At 43.8% G+C, this 22,929-nt stretch overlaps 1 protein-coding gene and 1 non-coding gene across 2 annotated transcripts in view; both read right to left on the reverse strand.

Annotated features, from left to right (window-relative positions):
- Nucleotides 1-1,632: 1,632 nt before the first annotated feature.
- LOC114812411 lies at nt 1,633-1,770 on the reverse strand. Its single transcript, XR_003760064.1, has one exon. It is a non-coding gene; the product is annotated as a small nucleolar RNA SNORA7 (small nucleolar RNA).
- A 1,367-nt stretch (nt 1,771-3,137) lies between these two features.
- FAM174B (family with sequence similarity 174 member B) overlaps nt 3,138-22,929 on the reverse strand; it is a 43,722-nt gene continuing 23,930 nt past the window's right edge. Inside the window, exons 2-3 of the mRNA XM_029065094.2 lie at nt 21,734-21,877; nt 3,138-8,782 (exon numbers count right to left, since the gene is read on the reverse strand). Of these exons, the coding sequence (XP_028920927.1) occupies nt 8,779-8,782; nt 21,734-21,877 (148 nt within the window). The 3' untranslated portion in view covers nt 3,138-8,778. The remainder of the gene's footprint in view (nt 8,783-21,733; nt 21,878-22,929) is intronic.

The following is a 22,929-nucleotide window of genomic DNA, read 5'->3' on the forward strand; positions in this document are numbered from 1 at the left end:
ACATCCGCCAAACTCTCTTCCCTTCTTCAAAGCCCTACTGAGAGCTCACCACCTTCAGGAGGCCTTCCCAGGCTGAACCCTCCCTTTCCCTCTGCCCCTCCTCCACTCCCCATTGCCCCTACCCCCTCCCTCTGCTCTATCCCCTTCCCCTCCCCACAGCACTTGTGTATATTTGCATATATAATTTATTACTCTATTTTATTAATGTGTATATATCTATGATTCTATTTATCTATTTTGATGGTATTGATGCCTGACTACTTGTTTTGTTTTGCTGTCTGTCTCCCCCTTTTAGAATGTGAGCCCGTTGTTGGGCAGGGATTGTCTCTATCTGTTGCCAAATTGTACATTCCAAGCACTTAGTATAGTGCTCTGCACACAGTAAGTGCTCAATAAATATGATTGAATGAATGAATGAATACGAGGGGAGAACTGACTGAGGGTTTTAAAACTGATGGTAAAGGAGTTTCTGCTTGACAAAGGAAGTGGTTGGGCAACCATTGTAGGCTCCTGAGGCATGGGGAGACTTGAGCCGAACATGACAGAGCTCTGCAGAGACTAAGCAGCAAACCAGAAACACAAGTGTCTGAGTTTTTCTTCTTTCAAAACTTAAAATTCCATCTTCCAGCACCAAAGGAATAACAAAACTGGGATTAAAAGGCACAAAACCCTAACATTGTGACAAATCTCACAGACTCTGCAAGTCTGTAGCTACCCACAAACCTCCAGAGGGAGGTGGGGAAAAATAGCCAATCCTGGAGGGTCTGTCATCAACAAGTCAGGAGGCTAATCTGTTTTAACTGCTAAGCCCATCATCGTCAATCAACCTTACAACCTTTTCTGTCAGGCTCGGCGCCAGGTTGAAAAATAAGAAGTTCCATCGTCTGTTTCCTGTCCTGCCTGGTCCACTCAATTACCCTCTCAGCCTTGGCCCCTGTTTCAGCTCTTTCTTCATTTTCCTCCCTGCAGCGATTTAAGCCCCTAGTCAGTGTTGCACCAGGAACAGTAGCTGTATTTTCAGACTGAAATAACCACATCAACTCTGGGCCTGGGCTATAGCTGGCCAATTTGCAGGGCAAGAAGGTGTTAAACCAGTAGAGACTGATTCTAAACAATCTGTTCCCACAGAACCTATGATGCAAACTGATGGACAACCTGAACTCCAGGGTAGCAAGTCAATCAATTGATCAATTGTATTTATTGAGCACTTACCGTGTGAAGAGCACTGTATTAGGCTGTGAGAGCACAGAACAATTTAGTAGACACAATCCCTACCCACAAGGAACTTATAGTTCCTGTGCTTCTATTTTTTCAGTCATAAAATGGGACTTCTAATAACCATTCTCCTTCCTACTCAGCTCATGAGCCCCCTGTAGAACAGGAACTGTGTCAAACATAATTATTTTGTATCTGATGTTGTCTTATGTTGTCGAGTTACCCCCAACCCATAGAAATGTCATACACACATCTCTCCCAGAACCCCCCACTTCCATCTGCAATCGTTCTGAATGTGTACCCATAAAGTTTTCTTGGCAAAAATACAGAAGCCATTTTCCATTGCCTCCTTCCACTCAGTAAACGAGTCTCTGCCCTCAACTCTCCTATCGCTGCTGCCCATCACAGGTGAGTTTGACTTGTAGCAGATTGCCTTCCACTTGCTAGCCACTGCCCAAGCTAGGAATGGAATGGGTATGCCTCTGCTTGACTCTTCCTCCTGTAGTCATGACTAGTAGAGTACTAGAAACTCTCCAGGCACAACCCTGAGAGGGGATCTTGTATCTACTTAAGGGCTTAATACAGTCCTGGGCACAAAGTGTTTAAACATCACAATTATCATTATTAAGATTACAATCCACTAGATTGCAAATTCCTTGAGGGCAGGGATTGTGTCTCTCTACTTTATTTTTTTAAAAAGAGTATTTGTTAAACACTGTGTTCCAGGCTGTATAGTAAGCACTGCAGCACTGTAAAATGAGGATTCAGACTGTGAGCTCTACGTGGGGCAGGGAGTGTGTCCAACCTGATTAGCTTGTATCTATCTCAGTGCTTAGTACAGTGCCTGGCACATAGTAAGCACTTAAATGCCATTGAAAAAAATCCCATTTTATAGTTAGGTAATTGAGGCACAGAGAAGTAAATGTCCAGCCCAAGGTCACACAGCAGTCAAGTGGCAGATGTGGAATTAGAACCCAGTTCACCTGACTTCCAGGCCCTGCTCTTTCTACTAAGTTACACTGCTTCTGACTAGGCCACAGTGCTTCTACTGTATTGTTGCCTCCCAAGTGCTTAGTGCAATGCTCTGCACACAGTAAGCACTCATTAAATGCCATTGACTTAGCTTAGTATGGGCAGGGAACATGTCTGCAGATTTTGTTGTACTGTACTCTCCCAAGCGCTTAGTACAGTGCTCCGTATATAAATATGATTGGTAGATTGAGATAGCACCTTTGGACTGATGCTAGCCTTAATTTCAGCAGATTTCATGAGAAACTTACATTCCCCCCTCCTCCCTACTTCAAACCCAGGACTAGGCAGTGCAAGTAAGCTTCTATATTCTTGTTGTACCCCGAAGATTATAGGGCAGCACAATCCCGGCTGAACCAGGGCATTTGCAGTTTAGCCACACCTGCCTGTTCTCCCTCCTACTCCCTCCCTCTTCCGACTGTGAGCCTCATGGGGGACAGGGACTTTGTCTAACCAGATTCCCTTGTATCTAGTCCAGGACTTGACACACAGTAAGTCCTTAATACAGTAATAATAATGCATGACTGTGGTTAAGCAGAGGCAATGAAACCTGATGCCACCCATCTTTAATGACTGTTTTTGGTATGTTGGCTTTTTATGCTACAGGGAAGGATCATGTTTACCTTTCTGTTAAGTATAGAGGCCCTAACACAACTATTTACCATGTGATAAGGAACCCAGAGCAGTGAGGGGTGCCAATAAGAGCAGATCTTGAAGAAAGACTTATTATTCCATTCCATTAATTATTTTATATGCCTATTTGCTCTCATTCTTCTTCCTCAAATGAAAATATCCAGCAATCCAGTTTCCAGGTTAATGGCTCTTTCAAGTGCAGAGAGAAATACACTGGGTTCATCAGGTCTTTAAAAGAAAACACCAACACAATCTGAGGCTTCTGTCAAAACAGATTTTATTAACAATATTCTCAACATCTCTTATGTATACAAAACAGGATCATTTACCCAAAATAAACATTGCTAGATTTGAAGCAAAGGAAATAGCCAAACGAATTTCAACATCTATAAAGGAAACTGAAGTGACCAATGAATCCCAATTCTTGAGGAATTCATAGTCACAAAGGATGGTTTAGCTTGGGGCAAGAAATGTTTCTCCTAATTATTTTTGCCATGGGAAATTCCTCTCTCATTACTCAAATCTTACCCTCTGTGACAAGACGACATTGGTGAAGCCAGAACCTAGTGGAGGGAAATGTTTTTAGTGCCACAAATGCCAATAGTCCAATTTTCAAAGCCTGGCTCCTCTTTACATCCACACATCTGCCTGGGGCCCTTCATGCCCTATGTCCTGGCCCCTCCAGAGTCCAGATGAGCTGGCAGTGGCAGGGGCAGCTGTCTGTTGAGCTGAGTCAACCAATCAGGCAGGAATGATGCCTCCACATGTTCATTCATAGTCAAAAATCTACAAGGCTCAAACAAATGGCTCTCAGCCAAGACCAAATGTCATGATGAAAGTGTAATCTGTAAGCTCCCCTTCTCGTTTGAGAGAAATGGCAGCAGGTGATGATGTTGATGATGCCAGGAAACATGTAGGTTTGGGAAGGAGCTGGAAGGGGAGGAAACCAAGAGTTGGCTTTTTTCCCCCCTACAGAAGTAATTTACAATACAGCACATAAAGCTTTATCTTTGCCCCAGGATTCTGTTTAGCCATTTACCAGAGATCTTTATGTTATAGAAAAATGCAACAAAGTCCAGTTTACAATAAATTCTGACAATTCTGCTGAATTCAGGCTAAGGCAGCACCCAATCCTGCCTCAGGAGGTGTACAGACTAGGGGATCCTCAGAAGAGGGGCTGTGCTGGACCCGCTGTGGAGCCTTAGGTCATTCTGAGGGCAAAGGTGATGCAGTTCCAAAGGAGGAAAAATGACCTCTGACCAACCATTATCTGTTAAGGGTATTTCAAGGGCAGGTCCTTCAGTTTTCCTAACTTATTTAAAAGCAGATTCCCCCAGCAGGAGAAAGGAGGATGGGTGGTCTTGACCTGAGGCACTTTAGCCCGGAGGGCAACGAGCTATTTTCTCTCCATTTTATTTAATCTATCATTTTTCAAAGGGAAATGAAAATATCCTAGGCCGGTTCACACATTCACGACACAGTTCACAAGGAATTAATGTACCTCCTCTACTCTGCACCACTCATTTTCAAATTATTAAAAAAACAAGAATGACAAAGCTAGCTCAGGACAACACAACACAAAAGAGCAGCAACAGGAGCCAGCAACATTTTTTTTTTTTAACCATCGCTGGAGTGGTTAATGACCAGTTGTCCAAAGGCACCGACAATCTCTTCCAACTAAAATGCAACAATTTCCAATTTTTTTGTTTGTTTTTGTAAGTCTCACATACCATATGTCCAATCAGAGGATTCACGTCAAGGAGTCTTACCCTCTTGGCTAAATAAAAACCATAAGCATTTTTTAAATCAAGGTGATAGAAACTCTCTTTAACTGGAAACAAATAGCACTGCTTGTTTTATGCGGTAAACAAGGGGCCAGGATCAGCAAGATCAATACTTGCTAGAGGTGAGCTCCTTCAACAGGTAATGGCTAGGGCTAGGTAACGCCAACCCCTTTCTCTGGCCACCCAACATGTGAACTCTGACTTTCTCAGCTCCAGGAAAAGTTTGCCCTGGGAGCTCCAATAATGCTTTAGAGGTTGGCATTGTAAAGAACCCCTATGATTACTTTTATGCTCTGCAAAGGACTTTTAGGCTCTATGAGTTTGCTTTGAAGGTGCCACCTCCTGTTTTCAGCCAAAATCTGCTTTGTTGATTCCTCAAAAAACCAAAGAGCCAAAGTAATGGGCAACTCTGAAGCAATCGCTGCTCCATGAATGCTGAATAGAATCACATTTGCCACAGGATTAATGCTCCCATGAGTCGCCTTCTCCTTTCCTTCTGGTGCCTCTTCTTCTTCGAAATAGCAGTGTTTAGAAGGTGGGTGTCAGATGGAAAAGTTACTAGAGGAACCTCCAAATCTTTTGGGGGGTTGTATATTATATTCTAATGCCACTTTGAGACATTCTCATGACACTACAGGTTATTTTCCTCCCACAGGAAGAGGAATAAGAGGCAAAAACAAGATCACCTTTTATTTGTGAGCTACATTTTTGGGTGCCATTATGTTCTTGGACATTATTTTTCCAGTAGTGGTTCCCTTTTGGCCATCCTGCCAGATGAGAAAACAGATGAATAAACTCTAATCTCCGGTGCTCTCAGGGTGAGAGGTCCACAAGATCACTGCTTTTTTTCCACTGCACAGATCCAGAAGGAATACTGGCAGGGATATTCACGAATAGCCTTTCTAGACTAAGCCCAGGGTGATGAGGAGGAAACCAACCTCTTCCTTCCCCCAAAGAGTTCTATGACTGCATAATCAAGTCTGAACAAGGTAAACTGTCGGGGTGGGAAACACCGTGGGCTCCAGTGAGCGAATGTTTAAATGACACCATGACAAAGCCAGGATGTCGGCTTGGGTTCCAGGCACCTCAGCAAAGGGGAACACCATCCTCTCATGAGGGTATGGCCCCACCTCTCATGAGGGGTCTGTACATCTTGTCTTCTTCCTCTCCTGTGAAAAGGAGGAATTAGACATCGCAAACTGGCTTCCCATCTCAACCATGATTGAAGGTAGGGGTTCCTTCAAGAATTCCCAGGGAGCATCAGGAGCTTAGGAAGCCCCCATGGATCTCCCAAGATGGGTTTCCCAAACCTTCTGCAGAGAGATAAATCCCACTCAATCAGTCCAAGTCTCACCATCTCTTAAGCTCACCAACTCTTGGCCTTCATGACCTTTCTTGTTCCATACACACCTAGGAAATATCCCTCCAGCAATACCTCAGAGGGAGCTTAACTCAGGCCATGATAAAGGCAAGCCACCCAACCATAATTAGCAAAGAGTGCATTCTTTTCAGGAAAGCAAAAATTCCTCTTTAGAAGTTTTCCACTGAGAGAATGGGTTCACCATGGCATGATTCCACAGTTTCTGTTGTAATGGCCAAGGTGTTCCCTTGAACCCACTGTCAGTCTAGTTCTCAAACATTCTCCTGAGCATTCTTGAGTCGCAGGGGTACTTTGCAAGGTCACTTTCCCCACTCAGTGTTAAATTGTGGATGGTCAGTACCTTTCCTGATGGCAGAGGCATTCCCTTGACTGTTTGGCTTGCCTCTCTGGAAAGGTTCCATCCCAGTGGGATTTATTTGCCTGCCTCCCTACGTTCCCCATGGGGTTTGAAGATCCTGATATCACAAGCAACAGAGAGGGCACTGTTTAGATCCCAGACCCCAGAAAGAGAGTCAAATCCAGTTTAGAACCTTTTTTAGTACTTCTATTTGATTTGGGTGGTCGAGGAGGGATGTGGAGGTGGGGAAGGGAGGGGACATTCAAAAATGACAGAATGCGCCAGCAACCCTAGATCAAAGGTAAAGAGGGAGCAGGTGCCAGGTAGGAAGGTGCCATTTGTTCAGGCCCCACCCTGCCTGATAACTTCTGAAGAGAATTACGGCATTCCTAGCCCTCTCCGTTTCTAACCCCACCCTCTGGTAGATGGCCAAAAAAGAGTTGGCAAACAAAGTCAACAGAAGGGGTATGCTGGTTCTGGGGAAAAGTGAACTGCAAGTCCCCTTACTGCAAATCCACTTCAATACTTACGAAGTCTCACCTAAATACTTGCTAAGTGTCATTATGTTCAGAGAAACCCTCACAGGGACCTTTCTCTAATCTAGATTCTAATCCACCAGCCCACTCCACAGACGGCGGCTTGCCTCAATGAACAGACCCAAGGGCAAGGGCGAGAATCCCAAGGCCCACTCCAGAGATGCTTAGGCAGCTCAGAGAGGGTGCCATAGGGGAACACGTTAGCAGCACAGCCCCCAGGATGTCAAACATCTCCAAGAATAGTGGTTCTCTCACTCTCTTCCCACCAGCAAACAATCGCAAAAGTGAAAAGAGATGTTTACAAACCTTGGAGTGACTGGGCCAATCAAAATGAGCCTCTCTGACAAGACTAAAATCCCCAGGTGCTTTAAAAAAAAAAATTAAAAAAAAGAAAAAGAAAAAAAGCTGGTGCTAACAGACTTTGGGATGACACCCAAGAAAAATAATGTCAGGTCAAATGAGGGGCCTTGTAATTAGGAAACTCTCCACCCAGTAACAGAATGGCTCTGACACAGAGTGGCTCAGCTAGCAGCTCTGAAGGAAGCATGGGAATTTAGCACAAAAAAGCCCTATATAAATTTCATGGGTGCTGAGATCATCAGTCTGTGGTGATTATGATCACCTAATTTTCAAAGCACACTTTCACACAAATCACCCCAGATTGTGAGAAAGAGAAAAACATTATATAGAGAGATAGATAAACATATATCTATTTATGAATACTTTCATAAAATGAGATTTATCCACCAAGAGTTGGGAATGCTTCCAGTTTGATTCAGAGAAATACTCTCTCCTCTATCCAGCCAAGTATATTTCAAAAGTAATTTCTATCCATATTCCTTTTTGTCCTGCTGTCCAAATATCTCCTTTTCAAGATTAAACAAACCAAAGATCACATGTCAAATATATAGAAAGATAAAATAAAGCTGTGGTGAGAGGAGGAGACGTCAGATGGCACTCACCATAGTATTAACCGAAAACTACTTATACTCTTTATTTCCCCTCTACAGGGAGAAATTATAAAAGAAGTTGTGTTTTTCTTGAAATTCAAAATTGACTTTGAACCAACCTTGCCTAATTCTGCCAATCTCACACCAGCATTAAAAATAAGTCTGACAAGAACTACTTCATTTCAGGTCCAGATCAGCTCCATTGTAGCAGGAGAAATAGGATGCTTTTAGGAGGTTATAGTGCAATTATTGAAGTCAGTAGCAAGTAATCATAATTTTCTATGCCCAGGTCTCCCCCACCTACACACTAATCTGAAAAAGCTGGTATCAGGGCTTCTCCAGCTCTCCCCTATTCACCCTGTATTTCCATCATATACACCAGTCGGAGAATATGGCCATGGAATTGCAGCTTGACTTCAGATTAATACACCTTCCAACCCAGAGAGTCGCAATCCAGAGAAGCCAACCCTCCAACAGTAAATTTACAGTAGAATACCCTGCTTGTGTCCGCAATTTTTGCGGGTGTTTGTTTTTTCCTTTTGCAGAAACTTGCTTTAAAGGAGGAAAGTGAGAATTTCCACCCTCCGCCCCTCCCGTGAGCCTCTTCAAAGTAGAGGGGTGAGGATGGCTTTTGAAGGACAGACAGACACTCAAGAGAATGACAAAGGGTGCTCTAGTGTGGCTGTTTGAAAATGAGGGCCTTAACGGTGACAATGTGTGCAGGAGTTCAATCAGCACAGGCATGTCTGCTGCCAAACAATTTAGAAATAAGACCACGGAGGAGGGAATCCATGTTTGGATTTCAATGGTGCAAGGATGACAGTGTCCATCCTTTCCTTTCACCCTTCTGACTTCAGCAGGACTCTCAGTGACTGACTGACTTTCCATGGCGTTGCTGGAGCTCCAGGTGATTTTACCTACAGCGAAAGAAGAGAAGGAATTATAAGGGCTACCAGCAGGCAAACGTTTTTGTCTAGATCCATTCAAGAACTCTTCCAAGAGGAGAATAAATAGTAAGGCAAAGAGGAGAAAGCTTATCCTTCCACCTTAGAACAGGCATTCTTTAGAGACCCTTTTTCCCCACCACTTCCCTTTGTTTAGTTAGTCCCCTGTTAGGAAAGGTCAGAAGTTGATATTATACTTGCAGATCAGAGAACAGATCATGGAAGTTCACAAAACCTAGGCTCCTGTTCAAAGCAATCGCCCTAATCAAGTGTGAGGTTCATTACACAGCAGGAAGCTTCTTCAACAGCATTAAAAGACATAGATACTCCAGAGTCAACTAGCTTCAAAAATAAAATACAGTGAAGAAAAAACAAATGAAACCCCAGACACATATTGATTCCCTAAGGACACATTCAGCATATTTAAAGGAGCGTGTTAACACGATCTTCAGAGATGGGTCATCTGAAACATCAAACCAAGAAATCTAACAATTAAGGAGACAGAACAATGTAGCTCTGATGGAACCAGCCACTTAAGAAAAAAAACTCCCTCAAACTTCCTATACCTAAGCTCTTAAACACTGAATCAAAATTAGTACTACAGGGCAAACACTTGAGTCCCAAATGCATTAGAAGATTTACTCTCAGGCACTCCAATTTCAGGAACTCCCCAATTGTGAAACTGGAGCCTGATGGTCTCTATGTGTTTCTCATTCCAGAAGCTCAAGCTGCTGCTGGCCTTTTACTCCATTTTTTTTTCCTAGCAGGGTAAAAATAAAGCACTAAATTCATCAAGTACTTAATTCAGCAGAACAGAATTCTATCTACTGCCTAAAAGAGAAGAAGGCTTTCAAGCATCTCAATGGGAAACACACATAAAGCCAAACACCCAGTTCAAATCCCAGCAGCAAAGGCAATTCATCCCTTTGCTTTTCAAGATTGAGGAGGGGAGTGGGGGGGGGGGGGGGGAGGAGGGGAGGGAAAGGAGAGTTCCATGCAGCTTACTATGTGTGCATTTTTGGTCAGGATCGCCATCTGTTCTGTGCAAACATCAAAGTGAATGGGAAACGAGGCACCCTTCATGAGGCGTGGTGGGGAGGGGTTGCCCTTTTGCTTGTAGCTAAAACATCCCCTCTCACTAAATAGGCAGCCTGGTCTGGTGAAAAGAGCCAGGGACTGGGAGTCAGGAGAGCTGGGTTCTAGTTCAAGCTCTGTCACTAGGCTGACAGACTGGACAACTCAGACTCTCTGTGCCTCAATTTCCTTACCTGCAAAAAGGGGGGAAATACCCACTCTCCCTACCTCTTTGACTGTGCCTCCCAAGTGGGACAGGAACTGCGTCTGATCTGATTATTAGCTATCAACCCCAGCACTTAACCCTTAGTAAAAGCTTAATATACACCATAATAAATCAATAAATGAATAAACAGGCTCAGCAGCAGCCAACAGAGCATAGCTCTGTTCAGGTTGTCACAGAGACTCCGGTTTCACCCCAGCTACATGTTAAGATAACTGGGCAATGCCTGGGTCTATGGGGGGTTGAAATGGGAAAAGGAGGGCCCCTAGCCTGAAGGACTGAGCCCACATATCATGCAACTAAAAAAAAAAAGAGAGAGAGGGAGAGAGGGTGAGAGAGAGAAGGAAAGACAGAAGGAAAAAAAGGAAAGAAAGAAAGAAGGAAAGAAATAAAAAAAGCTGGAGACATCCTTGGCCTCAGCAGCCTCACCCTCTTGTCAGGAAATCTTTACTACCAGCTATGGAACTTTATGTAATTGGTTTGGCTTCAAGAGCGAATGATTTACTGTGTCATTTCCCATCCCACCTCATGACTGTAAATAGCATCTTATATTTATGTGCCACCTTGCATCCAGATGCCAGTGGTGGGGGAAAAAAACCCATGAAACGCTACAGAACAAATCCAGGGCAATTCACGAAAGACATAATACAAATCCCTAACTTTCCCTCAATAGGACTCTCCTATTCCCACCACTCTTTCGAGCACCACTACCTTGCTTTATTTAACATGTCCATAACCGATCTGGGCTCGGTGCTGCCTACGGAGACTCACTGGGCCGATGCTGATGTCGCTTATTAGAGTGGGTTTCAGACACAGCAGTTTGGGATGGAATCCCATCAGCACAGCAAAGCGGCCAGGGCTAAGCCAGGTGAGGTTGGGAGGGAAAGGAGGAGAGAGAGCCTCGGGAGAATATGCAGGCATCAAAAAAGGGGATACTAGCCATTCAGCCAGAGGCTCCTCCGTGGGTGAGCTAAACTGAGGCCTGCTGAGAGAACATGTTAAGGAAAGGGCAGAGAATGGTAGTATTTCCTCACTTTCCAAGTGATTAGAACAGGGCACAGAACCCAGGAGACTCTCAATAGTGCTATCACCACTACTAAATACCATAATAATAATTATAGTATATGGTAAGCACTATGTATCTAATGTAGAGCACATTGCTCTAAGCACTGAGGTAGATACAAGTTAATCAGGTTGGACACAATCCCTGACCCACCACATGGGACTCACAGTCTAAGTAGGAGAGGGAAGGGGTATTGAATCCCCACTTATTGTACTCTTCCAAGCACTTAGTACAATGCTCTGCACACAGTGAGTGCTCAATAAATACCACTGACGATGATTTTGCAGATGAGGAAACAAACCAGAGGAGTTAAGCAACTTGCCCAAGATCACAGAGCAGGCAATTGGCAGAGTCGGGAATAGAACTCAGGTATTCTGACTCCTAGGCCCATACTCTTTTCACTAAGCCATGCTGCTGCTGCTGCTATGACTATGCTACTCACTTTCTTGAATTGCACCCTCCCAAATGCTTAGCCTAGTGCTCTGCACAGAGTAAGTTCTCAATAAATGTCTCTTATTGATTTATTACTACTAATACTGCTGCTGCTAAGATGAAGAATGCAGAAAATCCAATAGGACAATACCCTGAATTTAAAGAGTGCTCATTTTTTTGAAATTCCTCCAAAATGCTTTTACATTACTGAACTCATTTGATCCTGTGAAGTAAGGAGAGTACCAATTATGTGTAAATATCTATAAATTATTTAGGTGTATGTCTCCCCTCCATTGTACTACAAGCTCCTTGTGGGCAGGTTTGTACAGTGCTCTGCCCACAGGTGCTCAATAAAATGCTTTGAGTGAATGATACTGATTTTGCAGATGACAAGACTGAGGCACAGGGAACTTAAATGATTTGCATGTGATCATGTAGAAGGTACTGGCATAACTAGACTTCGAATCCCAGCTCCGCCACTTGTCAGCTGTGTGACTGTGGGCAAGTCACTTAACTTCTCTGTGCCTCAGTTACCTCATCTGTAAAATGGGGATTCAGACTGTGAGCCTCATGTGGGACAACCTGATGACCCTGTATCTGCCCCACTGCTTAGAACAGTACTCTGCACATAATAAGTGCTTAACAAATACCAACATTATTATTATTATTAACTAGGAACTGAACCCAGGTCTCCTGACTTCCAGATCCAAGGTCTTCCCTCTAGGCTGCGTGCCTCAGGACTACAACAGAGGATATTTTGAAATAAAGCTAATGGCGAATCTAAACCTCATCCAGATTTTTCCTGCCACTTCAAGCAATGAGCTTTATAAAGCCAAATGTGTTCTTTTTCCTTCTGTTCTTAGAATAAAGCAAGACAAAAACATTTTTAACAGGAGAGGGGAATGGGTGTTGAAATAGAGAATTCCTAGCCTCCCAGTACTCCTGTTTTTCATGTCAAACTCTCCACAACGTCTGGATAAACTGCAGACCTGATTCTAACCCTTTCACTAAGATACACTTGCTTTCCTATTCCCAAAGCCCTCAAATGATCATTTTGCTTGTCCTCATTCCACAGTTCTCATGAGTCACTCCAGCAGGAGTCATTTCCCACCTACAATAAAAAATAAAATTAAATCATAAAAGGGTCTAACTTTTAAACCACACTGTTCCTACTCTTTGAGGCCCATAAAATTGTGGATGAAAATATCCATCTACTTCCCTCACTCCCAAAACCCCAAACCACTGGCAGGATTGGGGAAAAAAAAAAAGGAACTGGTTTCTGCAAGCCTCATTTTTCAGGCATTCTGCTTCCAAAAGCATCGTGGCCTAGCGGAAAGAGCATGGGTCTGGGAATCAGAGGATCTGGGTTCCAATTCCAGCTCTGCCACATTCATGCTCTGTGACCCTGGGTGAGTCATTTAATTTCTCTGCACTTCAGTTTCCTCATCTGTGAAAGGGGAATTCTCACTCCTACTTAGACTGTGAGCCCCATGTGGGGCCTAATTATCTTTATCTCTCCCAGCATTTCGTATAGTGCTTGGCACCTAGTAAGCACTTTAATACCACAGTTACTATCATTGTTATTAATTACTAGGATGGTCCTTCATTGATTCTCTTCCACATGAAGCAAACACTCCTTACCATCCACTTTAAAGCAATCATCTTGCCCCCTTCTCCCTCACCTCACTACTCTATTACAATCCAGCCTGCACACTTCGCTCCTCCAATGCCAACCTACTCACTGAACCTCAACCTCGTCTATCTTACCACCAAACTCTTACCCACATCCTGCCTCTGTCTAGAATGCCTTCCATCTTCATATCCGACGGACAATTATTCCCTCCATCTTCAAAGCCTTATTGAAAGCACACCTCCTCCAAGAAGCCTACCCTGACTAAGCCCTCTTTTCCTTTTCTCCCACTCCCTTCTGCATGGCCCTGACTTGCTCTCTTTATTCATTCCCCCTCTCAGCCCCATAGCACTTATGTACCTATATGTAATGTATTTATTTACAGGCATGTCTCTGTCTTCCTCTAGATTGTAAGTTCAATGTGGGCAGGGAACACATCTGTTATGTTGTTTATATTGTACTCTCCCAAGAACTTATGACAGTGCTCTGAACACAGAAAGCGCTCAATAGATAAAATTGACTAATTTCTAATTAAATTGACTAATCTCATCCACTCCACATCCATAGCTGTGGTACCTGGACCTTCCACATCTCACTTTTAAAGCAGCCCCGCTAATGCCATCAATGTGCCCTACTGTACCAATGTCAAAATGGAATCGGGAGATTCCATTTACTCTGCTGCACAGATCATTTTACTAAAAAAAACCCAAAAAACCTTCAGTCATCTTCCCACTCCTCAAGAACCTCCAGGAGCTGCCCATCCACCACCACATGAAACAGAAACTCCCTGCCATTGACTATAGAGCACTAAATCAGCTCACCCCATCTTACCTCACCCCACTGATCTCCTACTACAGCCCAGTCCGCAAGCTTCACTCCTCTAGTACCAACTTATGCACTGAGCTCTGATCTCATCTATCTTGCCGTCAACCCCTTTCCTGTGTTCTCCTTCTAGCCTGGAACTCCCTCCCCTTCCCTAAACACCAAACCACCCATTCTCCCCACCTTCAGAGCATCATTAAGGACACATCTCCTCCAAGAGGCCTTCCCTGATTAAGCCTTCTTTCCTCCAGATCCCTCTCTCCTTCTGTGTCATCTATGCACTTGGATATTTGATATCCACTCCACCTTCAATAATAATAATAATGTTGGTATTTGTTAAGCACTTACTATGTGCAGAGTACTGTTCTAAGCAGTGGGGCAGATACAGGGTCATCAGGTTGTCCCACATGAGGCTCACAGTCTGAATCCCCATTTTACAGATGAGGTAACTGAGGCACAGAGAAGTTAAGTGACTTGCCCACAGTCACATAGCTGACAAGTGGCAGTGCTGGGATTCAACCCCTAGCATTTATGTACATATCTTTAAATTAAATATTATTAAACAAATCAATATTGAATGTCTGTGCGCTGAGTACTGGACTATAAAAGCAAGGTTAAAAGAGACAGTTTTTAGACTACGAGTTTTATGTGGTATAGGGACTGTGTCTGACCTGATTATCTTCTAGCCACCCCAGCACTTAATAAAGACCACAATTATTATGCACATATAATGTGTCCTCTAGACTGCAAGTTCACTGAGGGCAGGGAATGTGGATATTAATTCTCTTGTCCTGCACTCTCCCAAGCACTTAATATAGTGTTATGCACATAGTAAGTTCTTAATAAATACCATTGATTGATTGATAATATGGAATGAAAAGTCCAATATATTTGGACCAAAGAGCCACTCATATGCACCAGTAAGAATTTCTTCATTAGTAGCATCACCTTAGAAACTAGAGGTTTGTAATAATGCAGAGGGAGACAATGAGACAAATGGCTCACTTTTAGGTTCAAGGAGGATCCATTAATAATGACTTTTACTCAGGTTTCTCAGTGTCTGAACAAACAAATGTGACAAAGTGGCTGAAAAAATTAACAAACCAATGTGACAAAGTGGCTGAACAAACTGATGAGAAGTAGTATGGTCTAGTGGAAAGAGACCAGGCCTGGGAGTCAGAAGCTAGGTTGTAATTTATTGATTTATAATAATGTCTGTCTCCCCATCTAGACTGTAAACTCACTGTGGGCAGGGAATGTGTCTACCAACTCCGTTGTACTCTCCCAAGCACTTAGAACAGTGCTTGGCACACAGTAAGCACTCAATATAATTGACTGACTGGCTAATCCCAGCTCTGCTACTTGTCTGCTGTGTGATTTTGGGCAAATCCCTAACTTCTCTATGCCTCAGTTGCCTCATCTGTAAAATGGGGATTCAAAACTTCTCCCTCCCGCTTAGACTGTGAACCCCATATGGGACAGGGACTGTGTCCTACCTGATCATTTTGAATCTACCCCAGCACTTTAGAACAGTGCCTGCCGCATAATAAAGTCTTGTCTTATGCTGTCGAGTAGTCTCCAACCCATAGCGACGCCACAGACACATCTCGCCCACAACGCCCCACCTCCATCTGCAATTGTTCTGGTAGTGTATCCAGAGAGTGTTCTTGGTAAAAATAGGGAAGTGGATTACCATTGCCTCCTTCCGCACAGTAAACTTCAGTCTCCGCCCTCCACTCTCTCCCAAGCCGCTGCTGCCCAGCACAGGTGACATTTGACTTCTAGCAGATTGCCTTACACTCACTAGCCAGTGCCCAAGATAGGAATGGAATGGAATTTGGTACTTTCCCACAGTCGAGACTGGTAGAGTACTGAAAACCCTCCAGGTGCAACACTAAGAGGAGTCTTAACAAGTACCATAAAAAAATAAAAATAAAACCCAAAACTTTTCCATCCTCTGCACACTTAAAGATTGGCTTCTGTGTCTATTGCATTTTCTGCCCCTGATGTTATTGTCAGTTCTGCCCCCAGTAGCCAGATTTGCCCAAAGCCTCTACATAAATTGCCACCTGCTCCCAGAGTGCAATACTCTGCCACATCATAAGATTGTGTGCATCCCTATGGCATCTTTAGCACATTTCTTCTACCCTCCCTGATTTGGGTACCCCCACATCCACACCCCCACCCCCCTAATTAAAATGTTCTTGGGCAATTTGTTGCCATCGACCTTCTGCAAACAACCTGCCCAGAGAAGCTGTGCTGTGAGGATGATTGTTTCAAATGATCACGTTACAGGACGTGGCTGTTTGTGATCCTGTCTCCACATCTGATGCTGAGTAAAGGTCACAGAAGCTGCTTGAGAAGCTGGCTGTATTTCTGTGGCACTGAGAGAGCTGCATACCCTAACAGTCCTGGATATCTTCATCTTGGTCTGGTCCACGATGTCTCGCTGGCACCACACCCTGTCGGTCTTCCAAAGGACATGCTGGCCTTCTTAATTTTGCTTTCTACTTTGCTGTAGTAGATGGTCTATATGGGGATCTGGGGTTTCCAGCCCCTTACAGAAGACAATCCTGCAGCCTGTGGGAAAGGGCCCATAGATATCTTAGCTCCAAAAGTGAGCCTTTGAGACCCCCTAGAATTGCAAGCACAAGAATCAGAGCTGGCGTTAACGCTCTAATATACCCTGGATCCAAACTGACCCAAGCAGCAAAGTGTGGGAATAATCCAGATTTTTTCATTTATTTCCCTGAAATTGCTCCAAAGGTTTTGTTTGTTTTATTTTTAAAACCGCTGGATAATTTAGGAAGATGGAGATTTGTGAATTGAAGGACCCAAGTCATCACTCTTTCTCTTTGGGGAACCAGAGGATAGACGCCCACCAACTTCCATTCTACACCCCATTTCATTCCCCACCTTTGTTCCTGATGGAAGCTCCAATACCCCTTTAAGTGCCCCACTTCTTATGAAATCTCTGTAAGTTTGAAACCCTAGGCAGGGAGTAGGGAGGGGAGGAGAGGTGATTTTTCTTTAATGCAATTTGTTACGCACTTACTATGTGCCAGGCACCATACTAAAAGTTGGAGTCGATACAAGCACTTAAATACTCATCTACTAAATGCTGGGGTAGATAAAAATTAATCACATGGCACTCATAGCCTTGATCCCATTTTACAGATGAGGTAACTGAGGCACAGAAAAGTGAAGTGACTTGCCCAAGGTCTCAGGGCAGATAAGTATCAGAGCCAGGATTAGAACCCAATTCCTCTGACTCATTTACAGGCCTGTGCTCTCTCCACTAAACCATGTTGGGATAGAAAGCCACTAAACAATGTACCCGTATACACTGTCTGAGGGTCAGGTTATGAGGTTCTGCAAGTATCTGCACAAGCCCTCAGGATGCCCACTGGGTAATGTGAGTCTTGAGAAAATGCAGAAATAAAGGCGCCAAGAGTGGTTATGGGCCTTGCTCAAAGCCACATCTTATTTTCATCTCTCAGATAAGGAAGCCACCCCAACTCAGTTCCCAATTCCGATCTCTGGGATACACTGACTCTGAGGCCTGAAATGTACCTATTCTGGCCTATTTAAAGACATGCCAAGAATTGAAATTTGTCCTCCTTGGGAGGTTGAAGGGTGCAAGAGGAGAGAAGCAGCATGATATAATAGAGCACAGGCCTGGGAGTCAGAAGGTGATGGGTTCTAATACCGGTTCTGACACTTGTCTGCTGTGTGACCATGGGCAAGTCACTTCACTTCTCTGGAGCTCAGTTACCTCATCTGTAAAATGGGGATTGAGACTGTGAGCCCAGGTGGACAGGGACCGTGTCAAACCCGATTTGCTTGTATCTACCCCGACGCTAAATACCATTGTTATTATTATTATTATTATTATTATTATTATGTGAGGTGCGGAGGAAGGAAGGAGGAGGAGAGAGGCAGAGAGAGAAATAGAGTAGTCCATGATTCCTTCCAGGAGCCCTGTGGTTCTTACTCCATCCCAGGACAGGTATTGCTCCAGAAAAGGTTATGTCAATGGCATTGGCGGCTGCTGCTGCTATTAGGATGGGACCAGGGGTGAGGCAGAGAAAGAAGCCATCCCAATCTCACTGTGAGAGAGGCGGGGTGCTGACTAAGTCCTCATTTGTGCAGCCACAGTTACACAAGAACTCGAACCAAGTCCAGTCTCCAGGCCCCTGGTGCAGGAGGAGCGATAGTGAGATGCTTTTGCTCCATCTTGCTTCTGGCCTGCTGAGCTCCTACTGGTGCCAATCTACACTCCAGGGAATGTCAGACTTCAAATGCTTCTTACTAGACACACAAGCTTGTAGGCCCCGATTCCAGTATTCCAGGGGCAGCAGTCACCAGGGACAAATGTTTCTAATCACCTCCCTAACCCCCAGTAAGGTAGGAATCTGATGTGAAGAATGTGGGAGTTCCTGGAGTTTCTCCTTCCCATTCCAGCTGACACCCCAGCCATAAAAGTAGGGGTATTTCCATTTTCATACATGCAAAATCCTCTTTGCTTATGAGATTCCCAGCTCCCCTGCTCTGGAAATCTGTCAGGAAGCCTGTTGCAAAAGTCAAAACTACAGGTGTTTCCTGTTGGATAAACTATATGTCAGAGTAAAGATGTGGAGATGTTCAACAAACTCTCTCCAGGACCCAAGGCCCAGCCCTCACAAGCAAATAAGAGATACACAACAGTCTGACCAAAATCACCAAAGCAACAGATACAAGCACCTTTGGAATCGTGCAAGAAATTGTTTAAAACCCCCGGAAATTTCACCTGCAATTTCTTAGCGAAGAGGGTCTTTCATCTGGACTGGATGGAGATCTGTGGCCGTGAAACCTACAACTTCAGAATGCCTCTGCAAACCCACGGCCTTCTCTCAGGAGAACCCAGGAGTGTAGGGAGGGGGAAAGGGTGTGCTAATAGAAACAGATATGCCTAGTCCACTCCTTTTACTGTCCAAATAACCATGAGAATCTGGCTGGGACTCTGGAGTAAACAAAACCTAGCTTATCTTTGCAGGACATCTGTCCATGATGTTATTCACGAACTGTATAGAAAACAAAAGGCCCTTCTGCCCTGGCACTGAACGCGGACTTCTCTCTCTTCCCTCAACTCAGTAGGGCAGGTGAAACGTTGCATGTCAGATCCACAGAGCCACAGGGTTATGAATCAGCCACATCCTAGCATTAAAATTAAACTTTTTCCTACACCCAGACCCAAGACTTTTGGCAAGCTGTATTTAAATGGAGAACAGAGGGTTGGGTGGCGGGGAAGGGGGAAATTGGACATCTTCCAGGCCTGTGAAATACCATTCAAATGGGAAAACATGCTGGAGAAACTAGAAAGCCCTTGGGGCCTTTCAGGTGACTTAACTAAGGTGCTCATCCTGTTTCTAGATACCCATCTCCAGGGAAAGCTCTCTTGGGAGGAGGTAACGGACAGATCAAGCAGATCGAGACGCAGGGCTAAGTCTGGTAGGGCCAAGGCAATTCCTGCTAACTTCAGTCCAGACTCAGTGGCACAAGGGCAGGGGAGCTTGAAGAGTGGTGCCTGGCACACTGCTACCTATATGTGGATGTTTTCATGGCCTGTGGGAACTTCAGGTCCCAGCAGCTCCCGGGAACTATACCCACCAGACAAACATGATGGCAGCAGCCTCCTCAAGAGTGAGATGGCAAATGGCCTCGGTCTGAACAGACTTAGATCAACGTTCTAATCCCTGCCTGATCTGGGACCTTACTATGCGCTATTCTAAGCACCGAGGTAGAGATAAGTTAATCAAGTCAGGCACAGTCCCTGTCCCATGTGGGGCTCGCAGTCAAAAGGAGGGTTGAATCCTCATTTGACGGATGAGGAAACTGAGGCCCAGAGCAGTTAAGTGACTTGCCCCAGGTCACACAGCAGGCAAGTGTCAGAGCTGAGATTAGAAGACAGGGCCTCCAACTCCCAGGTCTGTACTCTATCCACTAGGCTATGCTGCTTCCCACATGGGAAGGGGACAGTGCCTTATCTCATACTGTCTCTCCCCCAGCATTTAGCATGAGACTTGGCACATATTAAGCATGTAACAAATATCACAAAAAGCAATATCTGTGAGCAGCTTTAGGTTGGGGCTGGTCTTGAAGCCATTAGTTTAGTGGAGGATCTTTCTCTACTCCTTTCCACCACCTTCACAAGACTTTCTTTCTTTCAACTCATCTTCCCTATTGGCTCTTCTTTCATAGCAGCACAGAACTTCAGAGGCTAGAAGTCTGAAAATGCCCCCTTGCCTATAGGATCAGTGTGGAAAAGTGGGTTTTTGTAGAGACTGTCAAAGCAAACAAAAGTAAATAGCACAGGAAATAAATTTCCCATACAAGAAAGCACTGTACAGTATCATATACACATTCCAACTTTAAGATGATACACTATAATAAATCTAACATATTAAGAAAAAACTATGGTCATCATCACAATGCCACCTATAAGGTAAAAAGCAGTGTTTCAATAAGATTTTTGTATGCAAACCTATTATTTGGCATGCCTGCCATTAGATGAAACACAGAAGAAAAATTGTCTGTGGAGGAGTACTTATTTATTGCCTAAATCTATCTTCCACTCGCTGAGGGGTTACCTAAATTGAAAATCTTTACAAAAGTTTTATCAAATAAGGCTAAAGTTAGATGCAACACATCTGGGCAGTGATTGTCAATCTGGGAGACTCTGGAGGCAAAGAGAAGTCATACATGAGAATATCATCGGAAAAAAACATACAAACCTGTCTATATGAGAGTTTTTAAAACTTGCAGCAATAACAACAAAAACAGCAGCAAATTCTCCTTTCAGGCTAAAGTTTGGGTCATCAAAAGTCAGAGGCCCTCTCGTTTTCTTACAGAAAACCATTTGTTTTGTTCTGGAGAGACCTAGCCTATGCCCCACTTTTTTTCTACAGAAAAGGAACAAGAAGATAGAAGATGACTACTAGTTTAGAGGAACTAGCCAACTAGCTGTGCTGTTTTTCTTGCTAGGAAACAGTATGACCTCTGGGAAGAGACATGAACAGTGAACTTTCACAAGTGAAACTCCTGAAGATAACTTAGAAGAATGAGTGACACGAAGATCAGATATTTCACGACAGCAAAGGCTGGACCAGGTACACAGTGCTTGTTTCTATTTATTGCTATTGTTCTTGTCTGTCCATCTCCCCCGATTAGACTGTAAGTCCATCAAAGGGCAGGGACTGTCTCTACCTGTTACCGATTTGTACATTCCAAGCGCTTAGTACAGTGCTCTGCACATAGTAAGCGCTCAATAAATACTATTGAATGAAAGTGCTTTTGAGAGTGACTTTCATAACATGGAGATGATTGCCCTCCAACCAAGATACCCTGCTACTTCCCCTATCTGTAATCAACTGTATTTATTGAATGCTTACTGTTTGCAGAACACACAGTATATTTTAATATGTCTGTAATATGCTTTATTGTCCGTCTCTCCACCTAGAGTGTAAGCTCCTTAAAGCCAGGGATTGTGTCTACTATCTCTACTGTGCTATTCTATCGTAAGAACTTAGTACAGTGCTACACATGTAGTAAGCACTCAATAAATACAACTGATGGAGTGATTGAAACCAGGGAGGAAGCTATTAGCAGATCCAAGAAGCATTTTAACTATTTGTATTGTACCTGTAAATGTACCTGTATTTGACATCAAACACTGTTGAGTCTTCCTCCTCATCATCCTCTTCATTTAAAGGGGCCATTTCTACACGCTCAGCTGGTGTAGTGATGATGTCATATTTCCGGGTTTTCTTTATCCTCTTTCCAGACCTAGAAGAAGAAAGAATACAAACAAGGAAAGAAATGCATGAGAGAACATACCCTCCTCTAAATAGTGACCACACTAACTGCAGTCATCAAACACTGAATATCCCATGTCCATCCCCCGTAACTTTCTTTGAATCACTCACTCACCTCCTACTGAAAGCTTAGTTTTTTGCCAGGGTGTAAGCTAAAAAAGACAGGTCACCGACTTCTTGCTAGGTATATAATAAAGGTGTTTAATCAACGGAGACTAATCGTTGGAGACGTCTGAACAGGTATTGTGCCCAACCTGATTATCTTGTATCTACACCAGTGCTTAGTACAGGGCTTGGCACATAGTAAGCACTTAAAAGAACATAATGATCATGTTATAATGTAATTATTACATATCATACAATAGATTATTATATTACCTATCATACAATATGTTATTATAGTATATAGTAATTATATTGTCATCAGCCTGTAACATATCATTAAAGTCTTTAGAATATGAACTTATTGTGGGCATGGAACATGTCTACCAACTCTGATGAATGATACTCTCCCAAGAGCTTAGGACAGCACTTTATACACAGTAAGTGCTCAACAAATACCATTATCAGTTGATTGGTAGGCTAGAGGGAGATATGCAGTGTTCACATTTGAGTGAGGAATGCAGGGAGTGTTTCTGTTTTTCTGCACTTTAAACTAGTCACTGCAATCCACTGATGCCTCAAGCTTCACCAGCTGAAAAATATGGCATCCCGAAGGTCAAGCTTCTTGAAACCCCATGCCAAGGGCAAAACTTCAGAAAAAGAGAGTCTAGGGATTTGAGGGGCACAGACAAAGCTGGGTCTTCCTACCATTTTATAAGGTTGGGAAAAAAGGGAAATTCTGAGGCCTTGGGCTCATCACCTTAACTAGGAAAGGTCATTTTTCACCTTTGACCCCGGGGGGCAACCCGAGAAACCTGCGCTTTTGATAAAGTACCAAGTAAGGCAATGGAGGCAGCAGGATTGATCAGTCACAGTGTGCCTCTGTTGCCACTGACCTGGCTACCAGCGAGAGAGTTTCTG

The sequence above is a fragment of the Ornithorhynchus anatinus genome, chromosome 5 (assembly GCF_004115215.2).
Source record: "Ornithorhynchus anatinus isolate Pmale09 chromosome 5, mOrnAna1.pri.v4, whole genome shotgun sequence".
NCBI lineage: Eukaryota > Metazoa > Chordata > Mammalia > Monotremata > Ornithorhynchidae > Ornithorhynchus > Ornithorhynchus anatinus.